Source organism: Somniosus microcephalus, chromosome 1 (assembly GCF_052327205.1).
Source record: "Somniosus microcephalus isolate GS21.2 chromosome 1, FLI_Smic_1.0, whole genome shotgun sequence".
NCBI lineage: Eukaryota > Metazoa > Chordata > Chondrichthyes > Squaliformes > Somniosidae > Somniosus > Somniosus microcephalus.
This window is the reverse complement of record NC_140987.1, coordinates 289,196,557-289,222,990: the sequence shown is the minus strand read 5'-3', so window position 1 is coordinate 289,222,990 and position 26,434 is coordinate 289,196,557. Positions and strand designations below refer to the sequence as shown.

The 26,434-nt window shown below is 44.4% G+C and overlaps 1 protein-coding gene across 3 annotated transcripts in view; it reads right to left on the bottom strand.

Moving 5' to 3' along the window:
• ermp1 (endoplasmic reticulum metallopeptidase 1) overlaps window positions 1-26,434 on the bottom strand; it is an 85,026-nt gene that overhangs the window by 40,579 nt on the left and 18,013 nt on the right. For 2 of the 3 annotated variants that reach the window (XM_085993754.1, XM_085993745.1), the window contains exons 1-7: window positions 21,920-22,298; window positions 14,771-15,072; window positions 13,181-13,308; window positions 12,961-13,066; window positions 6,301-6,447; window positions 5,104-5,196; window positions 375-587 (exon numbers count right to left, since the gene is read on the bottom strand). In XM_085993754.1, coding sequence (XP_085849880.1) covers window positions 375-587; window positions 5,104-5,196; window positions 6,301-6,447; window positions 12,961-13,066; window positions 13,181-13,308; window positions 14,771-15,072; window positions 21,920-22,230 — 1,300 coding nt within the window. In that variant the 5' untranslated portion in view covers window positions 22,231-22,298. Of the gene's footprint in view, window positions 1-374; window positions 588-5,103; window positions 5,197-6,300; window positions 6,448-12,960; window positions 13,067-13,180; window positions 13,309-14,770; window positions 15,073-21,919; window positions 22,299-26,434 lie in introns of those variants that run through there. The other variant, XM_085993762.1, reaches the window with a different exon arrangement.

The following is a 26,434-nucleotide window of genomic DNA, read 5'->3' as shown; positions in this document are numbered from 1 at the left end:
TGAGGGAGAAATGTTGGGCAGGGCACACCAGCAGAAACTCCTGCTCTTCCTGGAAGTGATGTAGGATCTTTAAAGTCCAACTGAAACACAATAGCAAACAGTTGCACACTCAACTTAACATCTTAAATGAAGGACAGCACCTCTGACTATGCAAAACTTCAGTTATCAGCCAAGATTATGTGCTCAAGTCCTGGAATGAGGCTTGAACCTGCAACCTTCTGAGTTAGAGAGAGTACAACCAACAGAGCCAAGCTGCGAGATAAGCCAATTGATCTTTTAAGCCCAACGTTACTACATTTCTTTAAAAGCTGAACATTTTTAGGATCAAAAAGCCACCACTGCAGAAATCGGTTAAAAGTTTCGATTAGACTTACCTTGATTTATCGATATTGAGAATTTTTTTCCTAAGTAGAGAACAGCTACTACAGCCACCAAATAGTTTATTATAGCACCAATCCGTTGTGGGTAGGCCACAACAAACAATCCAAGTACATCAAAAAATACCATGGTCCCATGGCGATACTGTGTTGAGTCAGCCAGCTCCACAGACGTCGCCAGGTACTGCAGTACAGCCAGTATGTTGTCACCTACAAATGCCACAAGACAGTTTAGAATAATAGCTTAAAAAATAATTTGTTTTAATTAATTACTTCCACATTCTGATTCTTCCCATGTACTTAGTGAATTAACTACTGCAATCATTTGATTGTAAAGAACCAGAAGTGCATACAAATAAGGGCTCAAGCTTACACAAGTAATTAATTAATTGGATAGCAAAATACTGCGGATGCTGGAAATCCAAAATAATAACAGAAGACGCTGGAAAAACTCAGCAAACCAGGCAACATCCGTGGAGAGAGAAACAGAGTTAACGTTTCAGGTCACGGTGGCATAGTGGTTAGCACTGTTGCCTCACAGCGCCAGGGACCCGGGTTCAAATCTGGCCTCGGGCGACTGTCTGTGTGGAGTTTGCACATTCTCCCTGTGTCTGCGTGGGTTTCCTCCGGGTGCTCCGGTTTCCTCCCACAGTCCAAAGATGTGCGGGTTAGGTTGATTTGGCTATGATAAATTGACCCTTAGTGTTAGGGGATTAAATACGTGGGGTTACGGGGATAGGGTGGGATGTGTGTCGGTGCAGGCTCGATGGGCCGAAATGGCCTCTATCTGCACTGTGGGGATTCTGTGTGTCAAAGACCCTTTGTCAGAACCGAGAAAAAAAGCAGGAAATGAAAGATTAAAAAGCAAGTTTGGGGGCTAGGAAATGGGGGAGGGGATGAAAGAACAAAAGGGAAGGTCTGTGAGAGGTGAAGATATTGAGAGATATTCAAGGTGAGACGAGATGGTAATAGGACAGGTAAAGAAACAAAAGGATGGCTCTAGATGAAGTGTGAAATGCGCTGGCAGAATGAAAGACAGCTGCCATGTGGGAGACAAAAAAAAGGAAAAGGCACAAACCAAAAGTGTGGATAAAAAAAATATATAAAAATGACAGGGGCCGAGGTTATGTTCTGAAATTGTTGAACTCGATATTGAGTCCGGAAGGCTGTAAAGTGCCTAATCGAAAGATGAGGTGCTGTTCCTCGAGCTTACACTGAGCTTCAGTGGAACAATGCAAGAGGCCGAGGACGGTGAGGTCCGAGTGGGAATGGAGCGGTGAATTGAAATGACAGGTGACCGGAAGCTCAGGGTCACCCTTACAGACTGAACGGAGGTGTTCCGCAAAGCAGTCACCCAATCTGCGTTTGGTCTCCCCAATATAGAGGAGAACACACCTTGAGCAGCGAATACAGTATACTAGATTGCAAGAAGTACAAGTAAATCGCTGTTTCACCTGGAAGGGGTGTTTGGGGCCCTGGACAGTGGGCAATTAATTAATTGGCTTCGTTTTATAGATATTCACTTATCACTTGGAGGGTGCGAGTCTAGGTGAGATAGAGGAACAAAGGGATCTAGGGGTACAAATACACAAATCGCTAAAAGTTGCGACACAGGTTAGCAAAGCCATAAAAAAGCAAACCAAGCACTAGAGTTTATTTCTAGAGAGATAGAATTGAAAAGTAGGGAAGTTATGCTAAACCTGTATCGAACCTTGGTTAGACCACACTTGGGAGTACTGCGTACAGTTCTGGTCGCCATATTATAAAAAGGATATAGAGGCACTGGAGAGGGTGCAGAGAAGATTTACAAGGATGATACCAGAAATGCAAGGGTATACATATCAGGAAAGGGTCTCTTTTCTCTTGGAAAAAGGCTGAGGGGTGACCTAATAGAGGTCTTTAAAATTATGAAAGGTTTTGATAGAGTAGATAGAGAGAAAACGTTTCCCCTTGTGGGGGAAGAACATAACTAGAGGCCATCAATATAAGATAGTCACCAAGAAATCCAATAGGGAATTCAGAAGAAACTTCTTTACCCAAAGAGTGGTGAGAATGTGGAACTCGCTACCACAGGGATTGGTTGAGGCGAATAGTATAGATGCATTTAAGGGGATGCTAGACAAGCATGAGGGAGAAGGGAATAGAGGGTTATGCTGATAGATTTAGATGAGGAAAGATGGGAGGGGGCTCGTGTGGAGCATAAGCGCCAGTATGGACTGGTTGGGCCGAAAGGCCTGTTTCTGTGCCTTATATCCTATGTAATCCTATGTAATATTGAAGAGACAAAAATGGCAGAGGAACCACCTAAAGATGAACGACAAAATCTAATATCACTAAAAGCAAATTTCTCTAAACTGACATGAACTCGCAATTAAAAAAAGTTATTCCAGTTTAACAGATTGGGGAGGACCAGGGGAACACGAGTTTAAACTATGTAAGAGTTGGAATAGGCTGGACATTAGGCGGTTCATCTATTCCCAGAGAATCGAAAGCCTCTGGAATACATTGCCGGCTGGTGTAGTGGCTCCGTCCCTCTGCCTGCCTTCAAGGAGGGAGCTGGACCAGTTCCTGGCTGGGGCAGAGATCACACCAGATAGAAGGAAAGTGTCTTTACAGTTAATACTTGGATCGTGTGATCTAATGCACTGGTCTTGATCGCCCAAGGGGGTCGGAGGGGAATCTTATGGAGTATTTTTCCCTTATTGGCTCTGGGTTTTTTTTCCTGTCTTTTTGCCTCTCCCAGGTGATCACATGGCTGCAGGGGAAGGAGTGTTTTAGCCATGGTGGTCCAGCCATCATGGTGTGGGGTAGACTTGATGGACCAGCTGGACTTTTCCTGCCCTTAATTTTCACATGTTTGTATTTCATCAAAGCCATCTTGTTTATAGCTCTCCAACCGCTGCATCAATCGAGCAGTATTTTAAAAGCAGCCCAAGCAAAAATAAACATTTGCAAAAAGCTCTCTTGCAGATAACCCACTTCTCTGAACGGTTTCTGCGGCCCACATGTCATGAGATTGTGAAAGTTTACACCTGAATGATCTGGGTTATTCTCATGTGTAAAAATTGGCAAGCGTCCACCCATGAAATATCCTCTTTCTTAGCCGGTAGTTATCTTTAACCCTCGGTGGAAAGTCTGTGTTTAAATGTAAATTTACTATGTCGCAACTAGTTATGACAATATCCTAAACAAGTACACCTGGCCAGACATCTCACAACTGCATATATTTTGTCATGGATGAATGACTAGCTTGGGGCCAGGAGGTGCAGTGTATTTCCTGGCTGTCCTTTGACTTCTGGAACCTGGCTCTGAACCAAACCCAACCCAAACAACAGGCTACTAACTGTAAAGTCCACATCAGAGAACTCTATAAAAAAGGGAAGAGTCACATTGTTGAGGCAAAACAGAGAAGCTTTATTATACATCTATTCCATGGTGTTTGGGACAAAATATGAATAAAATGTTCATCCCCCAGCAAGGAGCACTTGTAGAGCACAGAAACCAATGCAATATTAAATGGCTGACTACAATATAATGAATACTTGTTAGTAGGTTTTAATTAAAAATTTGAATTTCTTTTGTAATCAGAGCAAATTATTTTAAAACATTAATTTTTTTGCCACAAAAATACTTTTACTGTTATTTTCCCCTGCAGGTACAGTGTCAGTGTCACAAATGGAACAGTGAATTTTCATATTGTATATGTAAAAATACTATAATTGGTGTTACACAATTTAATTTAATGGTGCAGCATAGTCCAGTGAGAATTATCAGCGAATATTCTTTACAGTATTTACAGAAACATATTTTAGTGTACAGCCTTGGAAATGGTAAGTAGATAGTAACTCCAGTTAGCAGGCAAGTGACCATGAGAAAAGTTTCTCCATCAAAAAAAATTAGGATGGGGGAAAAAGGGAACGGGAAAGAACTTCAACGTTGTAAAAAACTGAATTCTTGAAGAAAACAATTAACCGAAGAATTTGATGTGATGGTCATTACCATTACCTGGAGTATTTAAGATGTTTTTTCAAATCTTGTATGCACAGAATTTTTCATCATGGAGCAAATAAATAATTGCTTTAGTTAGGAGAAAAGGCAGTAGAAACAGGGACTCTTTCCATTAGAACAAAGAATGCTAGGAGATCGGAGTTATGAGGGGTTTTGATAAGTAGAGAAAAACTGGTCAGTGAGTTAGTAACCAGAGGGCATAAAATTAACGTCACAAAAAGAGCAATGGAACAGAGTTTTTATATACACAGGTCAAGGTATGGCGTGCCCTACCAGAAACAGCGGTGGAAGCAGAAGTCACAACAGCTTTTAAAAGAGAAGTGGATAAATACTTGATTTTTTTTTTTTTTAATGCGGAAAGTCAGGGAAATTGTAAGCACTTCCAAAGAGCCAATGCAGGCACAATGTGCCAAAAGCTTCCTTTCGTGCTGTAAAATCTTATGATTCTAATTAGTTAAGCTAGTTAGTCATGATTACACTAGGAAGTGGCTAATTGAATCCAATGATCCTCAATAATTAGAAAGTGCCCAATTGCACAACATAGAATGGAACCAAATGCAAAACTAACTTCTCAGTTTAGAGATTAACTGCAACTGATGGCACAATAAATGATCATTTCATCATAAGAGTTACGTATTGAGAAGTTTGGTTCAAACCAAAACATACACATTACTATTACACTAAGTGCTTCCTGTTCTATAGGTTACACGATACTGACCAGCCCTCTGAATGGAGTCTAGAGGAATTCGATCTGCTGTGTCATACTTTGTATGATAAATATAACCATTTTCAATGAAAGCAAGGTCTATTCCTGTAAAAGAACACACATCATAAGAGGCTCCCAAGCAAATTAATGATGCAATATCTCAGAATACATCTGTTGGAATAAAAAACACAAAACAGGAGTACAACCTCAATTAACTGCTTTGCCATTATCTGCTCCAGTTCGCATTAGAGTCAGGTTTGGGCCAATAGCACAACAGGACTCGGGGCTTGCTTTTACTGTTTTACTTCTAGGTATTCGGGTGACAGTTTTCAAGTACAGTAGATAAGAATAGCAATCATTACATAACATTGTTGAATAGTGAAAACCTGAATGTTCATTTCACTGATGATGACGACGCTGTATAACAATTTGGGAAGGCAAGTCCAGGTAAACTTATTACAAACTGATTAAATGAAAGCAACAATAAAATGATAATTGAGGTTCTGCTGTTCATTTCATCTTATTACAGAATCCATCAGTGGGAAGGGAATGGAAGCGATCCCTCCATTATGATAGGCATCGAGGTTCCACTATATCCTTCAGACTGTAGTATTGATTTTGTGCCAAAATGGAGTTTAAAAAAAAAAAAAATTAAATTGTCAATACAAGAGAGCCCTTTTCCACAGTTTTGTGTACTTTGTTTGGCAGAGAGTAATTACTCTCCTATAAATGACACGCACCCTCAATTTTCTTAACAACGCCAAGTCTTGTATCTTTGGTGTGCAGAGGATGGGCAACCAGCAATGCCTTCTTTGGATAGCTATCAGAAGGTGGTTAACAGCCACCCCAGCAATGACACATCCATCCGAATTTATATTCTCCCTCCCAGAAGTCAGAGCTTCCACTCGGAATGGCTCAGATCAGGAACTGAGCACAGTGGGAACTCATGCCTGTGGCCTTCCACTCCCTGGTATTCAGTGTTAGTGTACTAATGTGAAGTACAACCAATGTGAAGCACAGCCCAATAAATGGTTCGTTGATTAACATTAAGCGTCCAAAATTATTTTTTTTTTTTTTTTTTAAATGGTGTATCTAAGAAATGAGGAACTTAGTTTGAAAGCTAAAATTGAACTCTCAGAATATTTAATGAATTCAGGGATACCTAGTCCGAACTGTAGTCGATTTACTAAAAACAAACAAACACTGTACCTGGAATATTGCCATAGTCCCGATAGATTCGGAAGTCTGTGTCAGATGGAATGACCCCACTCTGAAATATCTCCTGACCAACAACAGATGCAAAAGGATGTTTGGCTGCACGAACATATGCCTGAACCAACCAAGGATTTTCAGGACCTTCAGGAGGTAAAAAACAGAACTTTAGGAATTCAAGAAAAAAAATCATTCCGGCAAGCATTCCAGGAGTGAATTGCTCCTGAGTTTTGCTTCAGGTTTGGGCAGTTGATTCATACTGGTACATCCAAAGCCCAACCCTACTTGCTCGGCTTGGATGGCTGCGAAGATCATGGATAGTGTGGAGTCATGAAGTCAGAATAATTACATCACAACACGGGCACATGACAGTTTAGTCAATTCAAGAGCTTTTTCTATAATCCCCAGAACAGATAATCAATTCAGCAAATGAGTGGTCACTGAATTTCCACTTCTCCCCCTTGCTGGCTCAGTGCCCAGCTCTACTCTGCCCTTTGGAACCTAACCTGTAGGAGTTATGTGGAGAGGCTGGAGTTGTTCTTGGAGCAGAGAAGGTAAAGAGGAGATAAAAACAGAAAATGCTGGAAATACTTAGTTCAGGCAGCATCTGTGGAAAGAGAAAACAGAGTTAACATTTCAGGTCAGTGACTTTTCGTCAGAAGGTTAAGAGGAGATTTGATAGAGGTGTTCAAAATCATGAACGGTTTTGATAGAGTAGAGTAAATAAGGAGAAACTGTTTCCAGTGGCAGAAGGGTCAGTAACCAGAGGACACAGATTTAAGGTGATTGGCAAAAGAACCAGGGGCGACATGCAGAAACCTTTTTTTTTTTTTTTAAATAAACGCAGCGAGTTATGATGATCTGGAATGCACTACCTGAAAGGGTGGTAGCAGATTCAATAGTAACTTTCAAAAGGGAAAAATATTACAGGGGTATGGGGAAAGAGCAGGGGACTGGGACTAGTTGGAGAGCTCTTTCAAAGAGCCGGCACAGGCACAATGGGCCAAATGGCCTCCTTCTGTGCTGCATCATACTATAAAGGTCTTAACCCATCAGGTGCTGAGGTTGGGGTGGGGGGTCAGCTATTTGGCAACCACTTTACTACAATACTGCGTGAATGCACCTCAAGGCAATTTGTGCATTTTTAATATTTTCCATTCTATTCCATTATACTAATGTTTCCAGCAAGTCCCTTTCAAAAGCAATAATTTCTTGTTGATACTGCTGTAAACTCAGTCTTCTTAGGCAGTCCCTCGGAACCAAGGATGACTTGCTTCCACATTAAAAATGAGTTCTCAGGTGACTGACGAGTCCAATGCGGGACCTACAGTCTCTGTCACAGGTGGGGCAGACGGTGGTTGAAGGGGCGGGTGGGGTGCTTGGGTTGACGTGTGCTCCTTCCGCTGTTTGCGCTTGGCTTCCGCTTGCTCCCGGTGAAAAGGCTAGAGGTGTTCGGCGCCTTCCCGGATGCTTCCCCTCCACTTTGTGCGGTCTTGGGCCAGGGATTCCCATGTGTCGATGGGGATGTTACACTTTTTCCAAAGAGGCTTTGAGGGTGTCCTTGAAGCGTTTCCTCTGCCCACCTGGGGCTCTCTTGACGTGCCGGAGCTCCGAGTAGAGCGCTTGTTTTGGGAGTCTTGTATCGGGCATGCGGACAATGTGACCCGTCCATCGGAGCTGATCGAAGCTTTGACCACGCTCAATGCTGGCCTGAGCAAGAACACGGACATTGGTGCGCCTATCTTGACAGTGGATTTGCAGGATTTTGCGGAGGCAGTGTTGGTGTTACCTCTCCAGTGCTTCGAGGTGCCTGCTGTACATGGTCCATGTCTCGGAGGCATACAGCAGGGCGGGTATCACTGCTGCTCTGTAAACCATGAGCTTAGTGCCAGGTTTGAGGTCCTGGTCTTCAAACACTCTTCCTCAGGTGACTGAAGACTGCACTGGCACACTGAAGGCGGTGTTGGACTTAGTCGTCGACGTCTGCCCTTGTTGACAGTAGGCTCCCGAGGTATGGAAAGTGGTCCACATTATCAAAATCCACGACTAGGCCTTGGACAATCGGGGGGGGGGGGGGGGGGGGGGGGCAGTACTGTGTGGCGGGGGCAGGTTGGTAGAGGACCTTTGTCTTACGGATGTTTAGTGTAAGGCCTATGCTCTCGTACGCTTCGGTGAAGGTGCTGACGATGGTTTGGAGTTCGACCACCGAGTGAGCGCAGACACAAGCGTCGTCTGCATACTGTAATTCGACAACAGAGGATGGGACGACCTTGGATCTGGACTGGAGGCGACGGAGGTTGAACAGTTTCCCGTTTGTTCTGTAAATTAGCTCCACTCCAGTGGGGAGCTTACTGAGGGCGAGATGGAGCATTGCAGCAAGGAAGATCAAGAAGAGCATTGGTGCGATGATACAGCCTTGTTTGACCCCGGTTCATACGTGAATTGGGTCTGTGGTGGAAACGTTGGTCAGGATCACGGCTTGCATGTCGTCGTGAAGCAGGCGGAGGATGGTGACAAACTTTTGAGGGCAGCCAAATTTGAGGAGGACACTCCATAATCCCTCACGGTTGAGTGTCAAAGGCCTTTGTGAGATCAAAGAAGGCCATGTACAGCGGTTGGTGCTGTTCCCTGCATTTCTCTTGTAATTGACGTGCGGTGAAGATCATTTGTAAACTCAGTATCAAATTCATAGTATACCACTACACAATTGGCATAACTCAAAGAAGCCAGATATTCATCCAAGATATCTGCGCTCCTCTAATTCTGCCCTCTTGAGCATCCCCGATTATAATTGCTGAACTTTTGGTGGTCGTGCGCTCTATTGCCTAGACCCTAAGTGCTGGAATTCCCTCCCTAAACCACTCCGCCTCTCTTTCCTCCTTTACGACGCTCCTTAAAACCTACCTCTTTGACCAAGCTTTTGGTCACCTGCCCTAATATATCCTTATGTGGATCGGTGTCAAATTTGTTGCCTTAAAATACTCCTGTGGAGCGCCTTGGGACGTTTTACTACGTTAAAAGACGCTATATAAATACAAGTTGTTGAAGAACATTACACAATATTATAGTTGCTGTATGTGCGCTGTTAATTAGGTAACTGGATAGAACCAGGTGCGCAGACAATGGTTTAGGTCGCGATTTGTGAAGTTTAGATTGATACATTTACACGATACTACAAGAGGGCTGTGCAAAGCAGTTCCACTTCACACCAATGCTAAAATTTTGCAGAAATCCAGCTTTAGGCCCCAATCTGACTGTCATAAAGTGGAGTAAAATGCCTTCCTCTCACGCTGCTTCATTCCAGAGTCAGGTTACAACCCCAACTCCAGATTTACCCAGGAATTTTACCACTGGTGTGAAGCGAAACTACTCCACACAAACACCACTATTGTAGTGTAAATGCAACCTAACAGACACCATTACGAACACCACAGCAACCAGCAATGGCTCACTCAGCTCCAACATAACACCAAGTGCTGACACAATACCCCAACTGAGGGTAGGCTTTCTCCTGACATCGGAATCGATTTAAAATGCCAAAATCAGCGTTAATAGGGCAGTGAAGGCCTCAAAATAGGTTTGGTAGATTTACTGACCCATTAATGCCGAAGTTCGGCCCGCTGCAGCTCAGAGGGGCGAGAGCAGCATACCGCTGGGCAGCTAAAGTACCAGCCTGTTCAGGTGGTAGGCCCTTTTTAATATGTAAATCAGGGTCCCACGATCGTGCATAAGACCCCACATCCATTTTAGGATAGAAATGGTCGGACCAGGCACCATTTTATCCCATGAGTCTAGGCTGAACTCAAACATAGATCCCCAAAGTGAAAGCGCACTGTGTTACCCAGTCGTCTTGTGTAATTTTATTTATTTAGCCAACAGGAAGGGTATTGGGGTGGGATGCTTTCTTTGACAGCTGCCACCTTCCAAATAAATCTGGCAGCAGTCTCTGCATAGCAGTCACAGATTCAACAACAATGTGTAATTATGTAGCTTCTTTAGATTCTGGAACAGTACCCATGGATTGGAGGGTAGCTAATGTTACCCCACTATTCAAAAAAGGTGGTAGAGAGAAAACAGGGAATTATAGACCGGTAAGCCTGACATCGGTAGTGGGGAAAATGCTAGAGTCCATCATAAAAGATGTAATAGCAGAACACTTGGAAAACAGTGACAGGATCGGACAAAGTCAACATGGATTTACAAAAGGTAAATCGTGCTTGCCTAATCTACTGGAATTTTGAGAGGATGTAACTGGTAGAATAGATAAAGGGAGAACCAGGGGATGTGGTGTATTTGGACTTTCAGAAGACTTTCGATAAGGTCCCACATAAGAGATTAGCGTGTAAAGTTAAGGCACATGGGATTGGGGGTAAGGTACTGAATTGGATAGAGAACTGGTTGGCAGACAGGAAGCAAAGAGTTGGAATAAACGGGTCTTTTTCCGAGTGGCAGGCAGTGACTAGTGGGGTACCGCAGGGATCGGTGCTAGGACCCCAGCCATTCACAATATATATTAATGATCTAGACGAGGGAACTAGATGTAATATCTCCAAGTTTGCAGATGACACAAAGCTGGGTGGGCGTGTGTGCTGTGAGGAGGATGCCGAGAAGATCCAGTATGATTTGGACAGGTTGGGTGATTATACTGCATCTGCCCAATGTGGATAAATGAGAGGTTATCCACTTTGGTGGCATAAAAAGGAAGGCAGATTATTATCTGAACGCCAATAGATTGGGAGAAGGGGAAGTGCAACGATACCTGGGTGTCCTTGTGCACCAGTCGCTGAAGGTAAGCATGCAGGTGCAGCAGGCGGTTAAGAAGGCAAATGGTATGTTGGCCTTCGTAGTGAGGGGGTTTGAGTACAGGAACAAGGATGTCTTGCTGCAGTTGTACAGAGCCTTGGTGAGACCACACCTTGAGTATTGTGTGCAGTTTGTCGCCTTAACTGAGGAAGGATGTTCTTGCCATGGAGGGAGTGCAGCGAAGATTCACCAGACTGATATCTAGGATGGCAGGAATGATGTACGAGGAGAGATTGGGTCGATTGGGCTTATATTCGCTGGAGTTTAGAAGAATGAGAGGGGATCTCATTGAAACTTATAAAATTCTAATAGGACTAGACAGACTAGATGCAGGAAGGATGTTCCCGATGGCAGGGGAGTCCAGAACCAGGGGTCACAGTCTAAGGATAAGGGGTAAGCCATTTAGGACAGAGATGAGGAGGAATTTCTTCACCCAGAGTGGTGAACCTGTGGAATTCTCTGCCACAGAGGGTGGTGGAGGCCAATTCATTAAATATATTCAAGGAGTTAGATATATTTCTTAAGGCTAAAGGGATCAAGGGATATGGGGAGAAAGCAGGGACAGGGTACTGAATTTGGATGATCAGCCATGATCTCATTGAATGGCGGAGCAGGCTCGAGGGGCCAAATGGCCTACTCCTGCTCCTATCTTCTATGTTTCTATGTTTAACACAGAAACAGTCCCAAAACATTCCAGAGGCATGTGAGTAACCAAACAAATCGAAGAGATGGGTTTTGATGAGGTTCTTAAAAAGGAATAAAAATGAAACAGAGGTTTAGGAAGGGAATGCCAGAAGATAGGACCCATGCAGCCGAACGTTCTGCCACCAATGCGAGGTGAAGGGAGGAGGAGGGTGCAAAAGAGGTCAGAGTCAGAGGAGAATATAGTGTTGCAGGAGCTTGTGAATACAGTGGCGTGAAGCCATGGAGGGACTTACAAGACAAGAATAAGAATTGTAAATTCAAGGTGGCGAGGACAGGAAACCAAGGTGGGGTAGTATGGACTGGGTGAGGGACTACTGTGACTTAGTGCGAGACAGAACACAAGCAGCCAAGTTTCAGACAAGTGGAGAGTTTACAGAGGATAGAAGGCAGAAGGCCAGCAAAGACAGTGTTGGACGCACGTATAAGGGTTCAGTGGTAGAAGATATGACTCATCCAAGACTGGAAGACAAGACCAGCATTCTCACAATGTAGAAGCAGTCAATGGATTCAACACAAAGCCAGTGTTCGCAGCAGAACAGTAAAGATGATGACATTAGTTTTTCTACTGCAGTTCCATTAGGTTTTTCAACATCCATTAGAGTACTGGTCTGGCATTAAAATTATCAATCAGTACTCAAAAACTTATTTTTTGAAGCACTCCCCTTAACTCTCTGGTGCAGAAATTGAGGCTACATCCAGTGCCAGCAGAAACCTAAGCGTGCTGAAAATACATACTACAATATAAAAATAAACACATTGCTCAGTTAGCCCAAGGTCCCATATCCACTGCTGCTGCTTTTATACTATACGGAGACCAGCACCACCAGGTTCCAATAGATGGCTGTAATCTGAAGGTAAACCTGCCTAAGGCCAGTCGCCAGGAAAAGCCGGCATAAAAAAAAGTCTTCCCAGCCACTGGCTTTCGAGAATCCCATTAGGTTTACCTTCAAGCTGCCACCAGCTGTACAAGGTCCTGGCATTGGGAATAGACTACATGAATGAGGATTGAATAAAATACAAGTAGCAGCAGGTTTTGAAATGCTCTTCTTGCCCACAATCTGCCTTGATATTTTTAATTAAACAGGACACACATACAGCAGCCATTGTATAATAACCACAGTCTCTGCCACAAACAAAACAATGGGTTACCTGTCTGAAAAACAAGCTCCTTCCCTCCTACACCAGCAGCTTCTAGGTTAATAAATGCCCTTATTAGCTTAGCCCAAGGGTGCTGTGTAATAAATCCATGGCTCGCCTGCCAAAAAAAAAACGAACAAGCACAGGATGGTACATTCAAGGTCAGAAAGGTTAATGCTGTATTACTTTTGTGTTGCATATATTCAACATATTGGTCAGCTTTATGACTTACTTGCAAAATATTCTCTTCTGCCCCATTGAAAACAAATATGACTGCGTGTTGCAGGGGAGTAGATGAATTAGACAGCGCATTCAGAACTTCCAGCATAACTGCACAACTGACAGCATCATCACTGGCACCTGTCGAAAACAAGCAACTCTTCAGATATGAATCATCAGGACACACTAGCATTTGTACTTTTAATACAAATTAACCCACACAATCAAGACTTCTTCTGTACTGGCAGCTGCTGGCATTCCAGGAGTGCCAATATCCTTGAATTTAAAAAAAAATTAAAAATGAAACTAAACTTCTCACACAAAGAATCTTAAAAACTGATACAGGTTTATATTTAATGTCTTAAGTTTCTCCTTAAAACATGCTGCACAGATGCCTACATAGTTTTAAAAAATTTAGTTAATGTGATTGGATCCGAAATCGGTTTAAGAGTTTCAATTCTGAAGAATGATGTGAGGAACTCATCAAATATATCTTCTATTTCCTAATCTGATATTTGTACCCCACTTATCCCTGGGAAGAATCTGTCTGGTCTTTTACTCTCCACCTACCCGATTGTAATACTGTAGTAAGCTTCAACATTGCTGATTGGCGTGTGGTGTCCACCTACCCGATTGTAATACTGTAGTAAGCTTCAACATTGCTGATTGGTCCATGGCAACACCACACACCAATCAGATTGTTGAAAAAAAAATTAAACCGGTTTTCAGCTTCCACGGCAGTTCCGCAAAACAACAACTACTTGGATTTATATAGCACCTTTAAAAGTAGAAAAACATCCCACGGTCCTTCCACATCAGAGATTCTACTCACTCTCCCCCACCCAACTGTTCCATCTCTGGTTTCACCTCCGAACATTGAGACCCCATCCCCAGTACTACAATTCCACTACTTCCATCCCTTGCAATCTAGTTGCAACTAGTATTTCAGGAGTACAGTCAACTGCAGATGGCCAAGTCTCTCTCTGTCAGCTACACGCCATAGTGTGGACAAGCTTAGGTTTCAATGGGATCTTTGGCCCACTAAAACTGTAGTCTGATGCGGTCTTCAAGATACGGGAGCTGGCTTTAGTAACGTAAACATGGGGAGATGGTCCCATGCGCTCAGTTTTAAAGTAGAGCCCAGCATGCCTGCAGAGACCAGCAACCCAATTTTATGGGACATGGGGAATGCGTGAGGTAATGGGATTAATGAAATTGGGTAAAGGACTGTGTGCAAACAGAAGTGCCTAAAGGCATGAGTTTTGTCCTTAGATACCCCTAAAAGATTATGCTCCTTCAATTCATACAAGCCTCACATTAAAGGCTATTTGAGTATTGTGGCATCATTAAAGGAGCTTTATTTGTTTAGTGATAGTCAGTCTAGCAGTCCAGACTTTCTTCCACAGTAGCAGGAGTGACAGACACAAAAACTGAGCCCATCTCATCAGTCATTCTTCCACATGCTGCCTAAGAAACTGCGTCAGGCTACAGTACGTACTCCCTGAAATACCAGTTGCAACTAGATTGCAAAATATAGGCACACAGTACGGATTACTGCATGTGATTATTCAGAGAGAAGAGCAAAAAAAAAGCGTCATTTTACCTGGACTGTTGGCCACTGAATCAAAATGGCAGTTTGCAAGCACTGCATGCTTTGCTCCATTTTTTGGTTCCAGCTTCACGATAATATTAGTAATATTATGATAGTAACTGTTGAAACCTCCCAGAAAGTCAATGCTGAAAGAGCCAGTTGGTCTCTGGATATCCACTGCAATGCTATGTGCTACTGCACTTCCTTCTTTGATTTTCTGGATCTGTTTTAGCAGGTAGTTGACGGTCAGGATTTCATTAGCAGGGCTCCCGGCAGGCCTGGGCCCAAAATCAGTGATGTGCTCGAGATGTTTCCTAAAAAAGATAATGAAGGTTTTGTCGCCTTATTAAATGAAACAGCTTTATTCTGGCCACTTTTGAATAGAATAGACATCAACCTTTAGCCACTTGCCCATGTACCTCTACTGTATAGTCAGAGTCATAACAGCACAGAAGGAGGCCATTCATAGAAACATAGAAGATAGGAGCAGGAGTAGGCCATTCGGCCCTTCGAGCCTGCTCCGCCATTCAATGAGATCATAGCTGATCATCCAAATTCAGTACCCTGTCCCTGCCTTCTTCCCATATCCCTTGATCCCTTTAGCCTCAAGAAATATATCCAACTCTTTCTTGAATATATTTAATGAACTAGCCTCCACCACCCTCTGTGGCAGAGAATTCCACAGGTTCACCACTCTCTGGGTGAAGAAATTCCTCCTCATTTCAGTCCTAAATGGCTTACCCCTTATCCTTAGACTATGACCCCTGGTTCTGGACTCCGCAGCCATCAGAAACATCCTTCCTGCATCTAGTCTGTCCAGTCCTGGCAGAATTTTATAGGTTTCGATGAGATCCCCTCTCAATCTTCTAAGCTCCAGTGAGTATAAGCCCAATCTCTCCTCATACGTCATTCCTGCCATCCCAGGTATCAGCCTGGTGAATCTTCGCTGCACTCCCTCCATGGCAAGAACGTCCTTCCTCAGGTAAGGTGACCAAAACTGCACACAATACTCAAGGTGCGGTCTCACCAAGGCCCTATACAACTGTAGCAAGACATCCTTGTTCCTGTACTCGAACCCTCTTGCTACGAAGGCCAACATACCACTTGCCTTCTTAACCGCCTGCTGCACCTGCATGCTTACCTTCAGCGACTGGTGCACAAGGACACCCAGGTCTCTTTGCACTTCCCCTTCTCCCAATCTATTGCCATTCAAATAATAATCTGCCTTCCTGTTTTTGCCACCAAAGTGAATAACCTCACATTTATCCACATTATAGTGCATTTGCCATGTTTCTGCCCAATCACCCAACCTGTCCAAATCGTACTGGAGTTTCCCGACATCCTCCTCGCAGCTTATCCTCCCGCCCAGCTTTGTGTCGTCTGCAAATTTGGAGATATTACATCCAATTCCCTCGTCCAGATCATTAATATATATTGTGAACAGCTGGGGTCCTAGGACCGATCCTTGCGGTACCCCACTAGTCACTGCCTGCCACTCGGAAAACGACCCGTTTATTCCAACTCTTTGCTTTCTGTCCGCCAACCAGTTCTCTATCCAAGTCAATAGCTTGCCCTCAATCCCATGTGCCTTAATTTTGCACGCTAATCTCTTATGTGGGACCTTATCGAAAGCCTTCTGAAAGTCCAAATGCACCACATCCACTGGTTCTCCCTTATCTATTTTACCAGTTACATCCTCAAAAAATTCCAGATTAGTCAAGCATGATTTACCTTTTGTAAATCCATGTTGACTTTGTCCGATCCGGTCACTGCTTTCCAAGTGCTCTGCTATTACATCTTTTATAATAGACTCTAGCATTTTCCCCACTACCGATGTCAGGCTTACCGGTCTATAATTCCCCACTTTTTCTCTACCACCTTTTTTGAATAGTGGGGTAACATTAGCTACCCTCCAATCCATGGGTACCGTTCCAGAGTCTATCGAGTTCTGGAAGGTGACCAGTAATGCATCTACTATCTCTAGGGCCACTTCCTTAAGTACCCTGGGATGTAGACCATCAGGCCCTGGGGATTTATCGGCCTTCAGTCCCATCAATTTTCCTAACACCATTTTCCTACAAATACTGATTTCTTTCAGTTCCTCTCTTTCATCAGACCCTATGTTCCCCGGCATCTCTGGGAGGTTATTTGTGCCCTCCTTTGTGAAGGCAGACCAAAGTATGTATTTAGTTGGTCTGCCATTTCCTTGTTTCCCATTATAAATTCCCGATTCTGACTGTAAGGGACCTACGCTTGACTTCACCAATCTTTTTCTCTTCACATATCTATAAAAGCTTTGTCAGTTTTTATGTTCCCTGTTAGCTTACTCTCATATTCTATTTTCCCTTTCTTAATTAATCCCTTTGTCGACTCCTAAACTGCTCCCAATCCTCAGTCCACGCCAGCTCTCTGCAGAGCAATCCAGTCAGTCCCATTCCCCCGCTCTATCCCCGTAGCCCTGCAAGTTTATTTCCCTTAAGTGCCTATCCAGTCTCCCCTTGAAAACATTGAGTGTCTCTGCTTCCACCACTTCTGTCGGCAGCGAGTTCCATATCACCACTCACTGCGGAAAAAGGTTTTTCCTTACATCCCCCTTGTATCTCTTGCCCCAAACCTTAAATCTGAGTCCCCTAGTCCTTGTGCCAATAACTAGAGGGAACAGCCTTTCCCCATCTAGCCTATCCAAACCCGTCATAATCTTGTACACCTCTATCAAATCACCTCTCAACCTCCTTTGCTCTAATGAAAACAAATCCAGCTTCTCCAATCTGTCCTTATAGCCAAAATCCCCCATCCCCGGAACCATTCTGGTAAATCTCCTCTGCACTCTCTCGAGTGCCTTCACATCCTTCCTAAAGTGTGGTGACCAGAAATGGATGCAATACTCCAGTTGTGCCTAACCAGCGATTTATAATGGTTCAGCATAACTTCTCATTCTCAGCATAACTACACATTCAAATAGATTTCCAGCAGCCTAGATCTTCCTACTTTCGGTAACCACCATCACGTATATCCAGAATGGATGCAGACTTCACTCATTGCATTATGCCCCAATTTCAGAATAGCATCACTTATTGCACTAGTGTGGATTTTGCATTCCCCAAAAATCAGCACTTCTGAGCAAGGCTAACAATTTACTGCCATTCATACTGAATCATGAGATAAAGTGTGAAGTAGTTAAAGACTTGTACAATCCATTAGTCTGAACTGAATTTCGACCAGAGAAGAAAGCATTCAAACCCACTGCATCATACAAGACATTTCCCCACCCTTTAAATGGTCTTCCTTTCAATTCTCAAGATCATGCACAATTCCTCTCCTCTACTTTAAAAATAATCCTTAAATTGAGATCTGGCTGAAAAAAATGGAAACCATTAATTTTTTCTCTCACTCCCCAATCTTCATCCAAGGTAGTGACTCATACTGGGATATAACTCAAAAAGGTAACTTGCACATATGACCGTTCTTCATTTTTGAGCCTCAACAAGCAATTCAATTGCTAAAGTCATCACAGCCAAACCCAACCATGTCTTCACCTCGTGCCCACACACATACATCTTCCATCAATGATCACTGGAGAGCAATCAGGAGTGGGAACCCTACTACACCACAAATACAGGCTCACCCAGTTTTCTGGTCTCAGGTAAACTGCTGAGCAGCAACCAAATATTTAGGATAATGAAGGGAAACTTGGAGCACCAACCACTCTTGCAGACCTGCTGGCAGCTGGTTGTAGTCTTAGAGGAGTAATAGCAGATCTCACAAGCAGAGTTGCAAGGCAGGAAGGTGTTAGCAAAAAAAACTTACAGAAATAAAAACATGTCCTCAAAAGGAATTACTGTACATTTTATACTCTTGTTCCAGAGTCAAAAGGTCATTGGTTCAAGCCCCACTCCAGAAATTTGAGCACATAATCGAGACTGACACTTTAGCATAATACTATGGGAGTGTTCCACTGCTGAAGGTAGGGTCTTTCGGATGAGACGTCCTGAGGACATGAAAGACACTTCACAATTGCCAGTTCTTTGCTGGAGGCCACAAGAAGGGCACTGGAAAAATCAAGTATTAGAAGTGACAGAGACTTGGTAAGAGTTTCATCGGTGGTAGGGGTGCAGACAGAGGTGGAAGTAAGTAGGCTGAGCTTGTGTTCTTAAGCCTTGGTGTGGGGCTCAAATGCTCAACCATCTGACCAAAAGGCAAACAGTACTAGGCTGGGCTGAGAAAAATGACATAAACCGAATGGCACCACAACATTGCCAAGTGGCTCCAGAAGCAGTGCACCTTTAATAAACAACAGAGCCAATACAAACTAAAAATGCTTGCTAGCGACTACAAACTACCACTTAATCATTACCTCACTGTGTAAGCACTGTTATTATCTTAGAATTCATTATAATTAAGGTAAATAGATGCATTAGGCTGAAATAAAACTTCAAATCCAAACAGCTCACAGCCTGTATACTTCTAATCGCTGCTGCAATCTTGCTCCATTTGGTTCTGCCCAACTGAAATCGATTGTCAGATACTAATTAAGGTGATGTCTATAAATGTTCAAACTCAAACTAATGTTAAAGGTGACCATTTACAGGTCCAAGTTGGACACAGCCCATGGAGGCAGTCACTCTGGTTGCCTGCCTCTCTTCCGCGGTCTTGTCCACACCCAGGTGGCCCTGGAGAAGGAGCACGAAATGTCTGCCAGTACGCTTGAGGCCATCCATGACTGGTGGGCTAAGGACTGGAGGGCATACTAGGTTTAATATTACAATTTTCCTTTGGTTTAGTTCCTTACTAGTTGTGCCCCTCTAAAAAAATTTTTTTTTTAAATGGACACTTTTGCTGGATGGCACTGGGGCAATCCAATGTCTCTATGGTTTTATTAGAAAAGGCAAACTAATGTTAAGGGAGTGCATATAAATACTATATTACAAGAAAGTAACTATGGTGCCAGTGTCAACATGGTACCAGTATAGTCGCAGGGCCAGGCAAGGCTCAATCTGTGGGAAGTAGTCAATGTCTGTCAGCCGTGGCTCAGTGGGGGACACTCTCACCTCTGAGTTAGAAGGTTGTGGGCTCAAGTCCCACTCGAGACTTGAGCACAAAAATCTAGGCTGACTTGACAGTCCAGTGCAGTACTGAGGGAGTGCTGCACTGTCGGAGCTGCCGTCTTTCTGGTGGGACATTAAACTGAGGCCCCATCTGCCCTCTCAGGTGGACGTAAAAGATCCCATGTCACTATTTCGAGGAGAGTAGGGGAGTTATCCCTGGTGTCCTGGCCAATATTTATCCCTCAAATTAACATCTAGTCATTATCACATTGTTGCTTGTAGGTGCTTGCTCTGCGCAAAATCGATGACTGTATTGGTGCCGTTTCCTGCTCTCGCCCTGAACGAGATAAGTTCATTCACTTTACTTCCAATTTCCACCCTTCCCTCACCTTCACATGGTCCATCTCCGACTCTTCCCTTCCTTGACTGCTCCGTCTCCATTTCTGGTGATCGGCTTTCAACAAACATTCACTACAAGCCCACCGACTCCCACAGCTACCTGGACTACACTTCCTCCCACCCCGCTTCCTGTAAGGACTCTATTCCATTCTCCCAGTTTCTCCGTCGCGTCTGTTCTGACTATGCCACCTTCCATACTAGTGTTTCCGACATGTCTTCCTTTTTCCTCAACCGAGGATTCCCCTCTACCGTGGTTGACACGGCCCTTGACCGTGTCCGTTCTATTTCCCGCACTTCTGCTCTCACCCCTTCCCCTCCCTCCCAGAACCACGATAGGGTTCCCCTTGTCCTCACCTTTCACCCCACCAACCTCCACATTCAACGGATCATCCTCCGCCATTTCCGCCACCTCCAACGTGATCCCACCACCAAACACATCTTCCCCTCACCTCCCCTTTCAGCATCCCGAAGGGACCGCTCCCTCCGCGACACCCTGGTCCACTCCTCAATCACCCCCAACAGCCCTTCTCCTTCACCTGGCACCTTCCCGTGCAAGCACTGGAGATGCAACACATGCCCTTTTACCTCCTCCCTTCCCACTGTCCAGGGCCCCAAACACCCCTTCCAGGTGAAGCAGCGATTTACTTGTACTTCTTGCAATTTAATATACTGTATTCGCTGCTCACAATGTGGTCTCCTCTACATTGGGGAGGCCAAACGCAGATTGGGCGACCGCTTTGCAGAACACCTCCGTTTCACTCCCACTCTGATCTCTCTGTCCTCGGGCTATTGCATTGTTCCAATGAAACTCAACGTAAGCTCGAGGAACAGCACCTCATCTTTCGATTGGGCACGTTGCAGCCTGCCGGACTCAACATTGAGTTCAACAATTTCAGATAATTATCCCTGCCCCCACTTTTCATGCAGCATGATTTTTGCCATTCCCATTTGCAACATTTTATCTTTCCTGCCTCTTACAAAAATGCAGGGTGTTCTTTCTATTCCTTCCTCCCCTCCTAAACCCCCCCTCCCGTCTCTGCACCTGCTTAATATCTGTTACATCTCCAGTTTTTTCCAGTTCTGATGAAGGGTCCCAGACCTGAAATGTTAACTCTGTTTCTCTCTCCACGGATGCTGCCTGGCCTACTGAGTATTTCCAGCATTTCTGTTGTTATTACAGTTTCAGGTCAATGGACTGAACAGTGTTATTGTAGTCCTACATTACAACACTCCAAAAGCACTTCATTGGCTGTAAAGCACTTTCAGATGTCCGGTGGCTGTGAAAGGCAAAGGCACAATATAAATGCAAGTCTTTCTCTTTCTATAAATGGCATCTGAATGCACTTTAAAAGTGCGATGTCACATCCACGGTAATTATACACACGTTCGTTCTGCATTTGTAGAGTAGATATGCAACTGTTTAAAATAAAGGCTGCTAAAAGATTATTGCCTCTCAACCTGCATTTTACATCCTGGCTACTTTGCTGTGCTCCCAACCTGGGAGTCCCCTTTTCGCTTTAGGAAATATGGTCACCCTAGACCACACTTCAAAAAGTCCTGCATTGGCTGTAAGGCGCTTTGGGACGTCCTGAGGTGGTGAAAGGCGCGATATAAATGCACGAACCGCACAATAGATGAAGCATCGGTTTAAAATAAAAACACGGCCTGCTCTAGATGTAAAAACCAGGCGCTGGCCCGGCCGTGAAGGATTGGTTACCTTGCCGTGTGGGCACTGAAGCCGGCCGGCTCAGCGCCGGGAGCCACCAGCCGTCGCAGCGAGAGCTGGACCAGCGCCCAAAGCAGCAACAAGTGGGCAGCGGCCAGCAGCACGGCGGCCGCTTCCGGCACCTCGCCCCTCGCCGCTTTGGCCTTGTCCGCCGCGCCGTCCCGGTCTTTCCTCAGCTTGTGGTCCCCGCTGGATGGAGGGGGCTGGGCTCCCGCCCGGTTGCCGGCCCCGCGGATCCGCACCTCCCGAGCCGAGCCTGAGAACGGGCCCGACTCCGGCCTGTCCCTAGCAACCGCCGCCATTGGAACCCAAACCCTGGCAACCGCAGCAGCGCGCGCACGCCTCCTGCTGAAGCTGCAGTAACTGATTATGATCATTCCTGGGCAAGGCTGCACCCCGCCCACCTAAGTTCAGCCTATATGTACACACCTACACACACAAAACCCAGGACTGTATTTTGCCAAAACTCTTATCTGTTCTAAAATGTAAAAAAGTGTAATGGGAATGCATTGCCCAAACAATTAAGCAATGGTCCTTTTTTTCTGTTGCATTAAAAAGTCACTTGCTAGGATCAGGTGTGTTACATAGTTATGTTGGGACTACATTGTACAAGTGTACTAACACTCAAATCAAGTGTAGCAGCACTACGATGCTGGGAAAGTAGTGCGCAGGCGCCACACAGGACTTCGAAAATATCACCCCGCACCATGCGGCAGGCAGCCATTGCAACACAAATATAGTTATAATTACAAACTACTGAATCCAGAGTCGTCTTTACAAAGCACTACGAGCGCTAGAAGACAACATGGTGGCAGCGGTATAAGTGAGTAAAACTTACGCAAATAAAGACGATATCGGATTGAAGAAAGAAATTTAAAAGTAAACTGCAGCGTTGTAACCGTGAATCGGCGGCGTCCAATGCACTGACCGCGAATATGCTCCCCATCATGAACTGGGAAGCCGACGATATCGTGGAAGCTTTCCAAAAATTTAAGCAAAAATGCGAGCTTACATTTAAAAGTTTCCTGAAAGGCTCCTCCGATGAGGAAAAAGTCAGCTACATTCTACTGTGGGCGAGAGAAAAAGGCTTAGATCTCTATAACAGCTGGAGTTTATCCGAAGAGGATAAAACGAACCCTACGGAGATTTATGAAAAGTTCAGTAACCATCTCAAGCCTAAATCAAACCACCGCATACACAGGTATAAATTCCAAAGCTTAAGACAGGAACCTGGTGAAACGGCTGACAATTTCCTGACGAGATTAAAAAATGAAGCCAGCAAATGCAAGTTTACGGAACTAGAAGAAAGGCTGGTAGACCAATTAATATGGGGATCAGCACATACAGAAGTGCAAAAAGAACTAATAGGAAAAGAAAAGCTCAGAATATCAGAAGCCATAGATACAGCGAGGGCTCACGAAGCGACAAAACAACAGATGAAAACGTTGAATACTCATACAGCTGACGTGCGGACAACTCCCGAACCGGATCACAGAGTAGATGCAGTGCGCGAAAAGCACAGCACACAAAAACAAGTATATGACAGCGGGACGAATACGTGTAGAAACTGCGGAAGACAACACGACTACACAGACAGAAGAAAATGCCCAGCGTATGGAACAAGCTGCAACACGTGTGGTAAAGCAAACCACTGGCAAAAGATGTGCAGAGCTAAAAGAAAGGGGCTACACACCAAAAGCAGAGGTGGGCAGCAGAACCAACAAAAGAAAAACAAAATCCATACCATGGGTGAGCAAGATGATGAAGACTGCAGGTACGACAAAGCTCTGAACATTGAAACCATAAAGGTTCTCTTACACGAACCGAAAGCACCCCAAAGAAAGAATGGCACACTATCATCCAGATTAAAAAGATCGAAGGACAGCCCACAATCGTCAATCTAAAAGTAAAGTTGGACACAGGAGCTCAGAGCAACATCCTTCCACTGAGGCTATACCAGAGGATCTTCCCTGAAAACTTGGGCGAAGATAGATACCCGAAAAGAGGATGTTTAAAAGCAAACAACGTCACGCTGACAGCGTATGGGGGGAGCGAGATCAGACAACTCGGAACAACCTATATAAAAGGAACACACAAAAGCAGAAACATCAACTGCATGTTCTATGTGACCGACTCCGAGGGACCGGCGATCCTGGGATTAAACAGCTGCGAGAAGCTGTGGTTAATCTCGGTAAACCACGAACTAACAGAAACATCACTGAAAGTTGACAGCAACACCCCACTGGAGAATCGTCCACAAATCATGGACACGAAACATTTGATGGACATGTATCCAGAATGTTTTGATGACACTGTAGGATGCTTCGGGGAGTTCAAGTACCATATAACAATAGATCCAGAGGTACAACCCGTCATCCACGCTCCAAGAAAAATACCCATTGAGCTAAAAGAAAAATTATACACCGAACTAAAAGAAATGGAAGAGAAAGAAATAATCGCAAAGGTCACTGAACCCACAGACTGGGTAAACTCGATTGTGGTACGGGAAAAGCCGAACGGGCGGCTCAGAATCTGTCTGGACCCCAAAGACTTAAACCAGGCAATAAAGCGGGACCACTACCCCACACCAACATTAGAAGAAATCACACCAGCACTGGCAGGAGCCAAAGTCTTCTCCAAACTGGATGCCAGAAACGGCTACTGGAACGTCAAACTAGACGAAGAATCAACTAACCTGATGACTTTTAATACACCATTGGGGCATTATAAATTCCTGCGGCTGCCATTCGGGATGAAAGTCAGCCAAGACATCTTCCAACAAAAGATCGAGGAAACATACAAAGGCTGTGAAGGAGCCATTGGAATCGCTGATGACATCCAAGTTTACGGATCAAATGAAAGAGACCATGACGTGCACTTGCACGAGGCCATGGAGCGCACCAGAATGGCTGGCATCAAGCTGAACGCCGAGAAGTGCATTGTTAAAAGTACGAAATGCAAATTTTTTGGCATGATCTACACACCGGAGGGTGTCAAGCCTAATCCCAAAAAGGTCAAGGCGATAGCAGAGATGAAACCTCCAAACGACAAGAAGGAGCTGAGAAGCTACCTCGGCTTGGTCCAGTATATGAGCTCTTTCATCCCGAACATGTCAGACTACACAGCGAACCAAAGAGAATTACTAAAAGAAGACACCGAATACCAATGGTCAGAATCCCATGAGAGGAACTTCAAACACCTAAAGGAATTATTATGTAAAGAAACCAGCCTGTCTTATTACGATAGAAAAAAACCTGTCACCCTACAGGTAGATGCCTCTACCAGGGGGCTAGCGGCAGCCCTTGTGCAGGAAGGAAGACCAATAGCTTTCGCATCGAAGGCATTGACATCAGCAGAGACAAGATACGCAAACATCGAAAGAGAGCTATTGGCAGTAGTATACGGATGTGGAAAGTTCCACACCTACTTATACAGAAGAAAATTCGAGGTAGAGAGTGACCATCATCCACTTGAACAAATTTACAAGAAGAACCTAAGCAAGGCCCCAGAAAGACTGCAAAGGTTACTGTTAAGACTCCAAAGTTACGACTTCGAATTAAAAAAAACCAGCCAGGGAAAGAAATGGCACTGGCAGATGCATTGTCTCGATTGTCACCACACGAAAAACACGAGATGAAGGGCCTGACAGTAAAAATACACCACCTCGTAAATGTTACTCCCACAAAGCTTAGCCAAATTCAAGAGGAGACTGGTAAAGAAGAGGAGTTGCTACTACTCATGCAACAGGTAATACAGGGGTGGCCGGAGAAGATCCAGCAGGTCCAAAACCAAATCCGACAGTACTGGACAATCAGAGACGACATCTCGGTGGAGGACGGTGTTCTCCTTGCTGGCTCAAGAATCATAATACCAAAAACGATGCAAACGGAACTTCTCCGCTTAATACACCAAGGCCATATGGGGATGGAGAAATGTAAACTAAGAGCCAGATCAGCTGTGTACTGGATAGGCATGTACAAAAGCATAGAACAAATGGTCTCCACATGCTGCATATGCCAGAAATACCAAAACACACAGCAGAAGGAGATGATTCAAATGGAAGTACCCCCGAGACCATGGCACACGGTCGGAACAGATCTGTTCCTGTGCAACCAGGAGTGGTACATCATAGTAGCAGACTACTACTCAAAATTTCCTTTTGTCAGAAGGATAAACGACATGAGAGCCACAGCAATCACAAAAATTGAGAAAAACTTATTCGCAGAACAGGGCATCCCAGAGAAGGTCATCTGCGACAATGGGACACAATTCACCTCCAGCGAATTCAGAGCACTGGCTGGAAAATACGGATTTAAAATAATTGCCTCATCCCCACATTACCCAAGGGGACACGGATTTATTGAAAGACAGATCCAAACAGTCAAAAGAGCTCTCATTAAAAGCAAGGAGATGGGAGAAGACCAAGACCTCGCCCTTTTGGCAATCAGATCGACACCTTTGAGAGCAGACTCGAAATCACCAGCAGAACTACTAAACGGTAGAAAA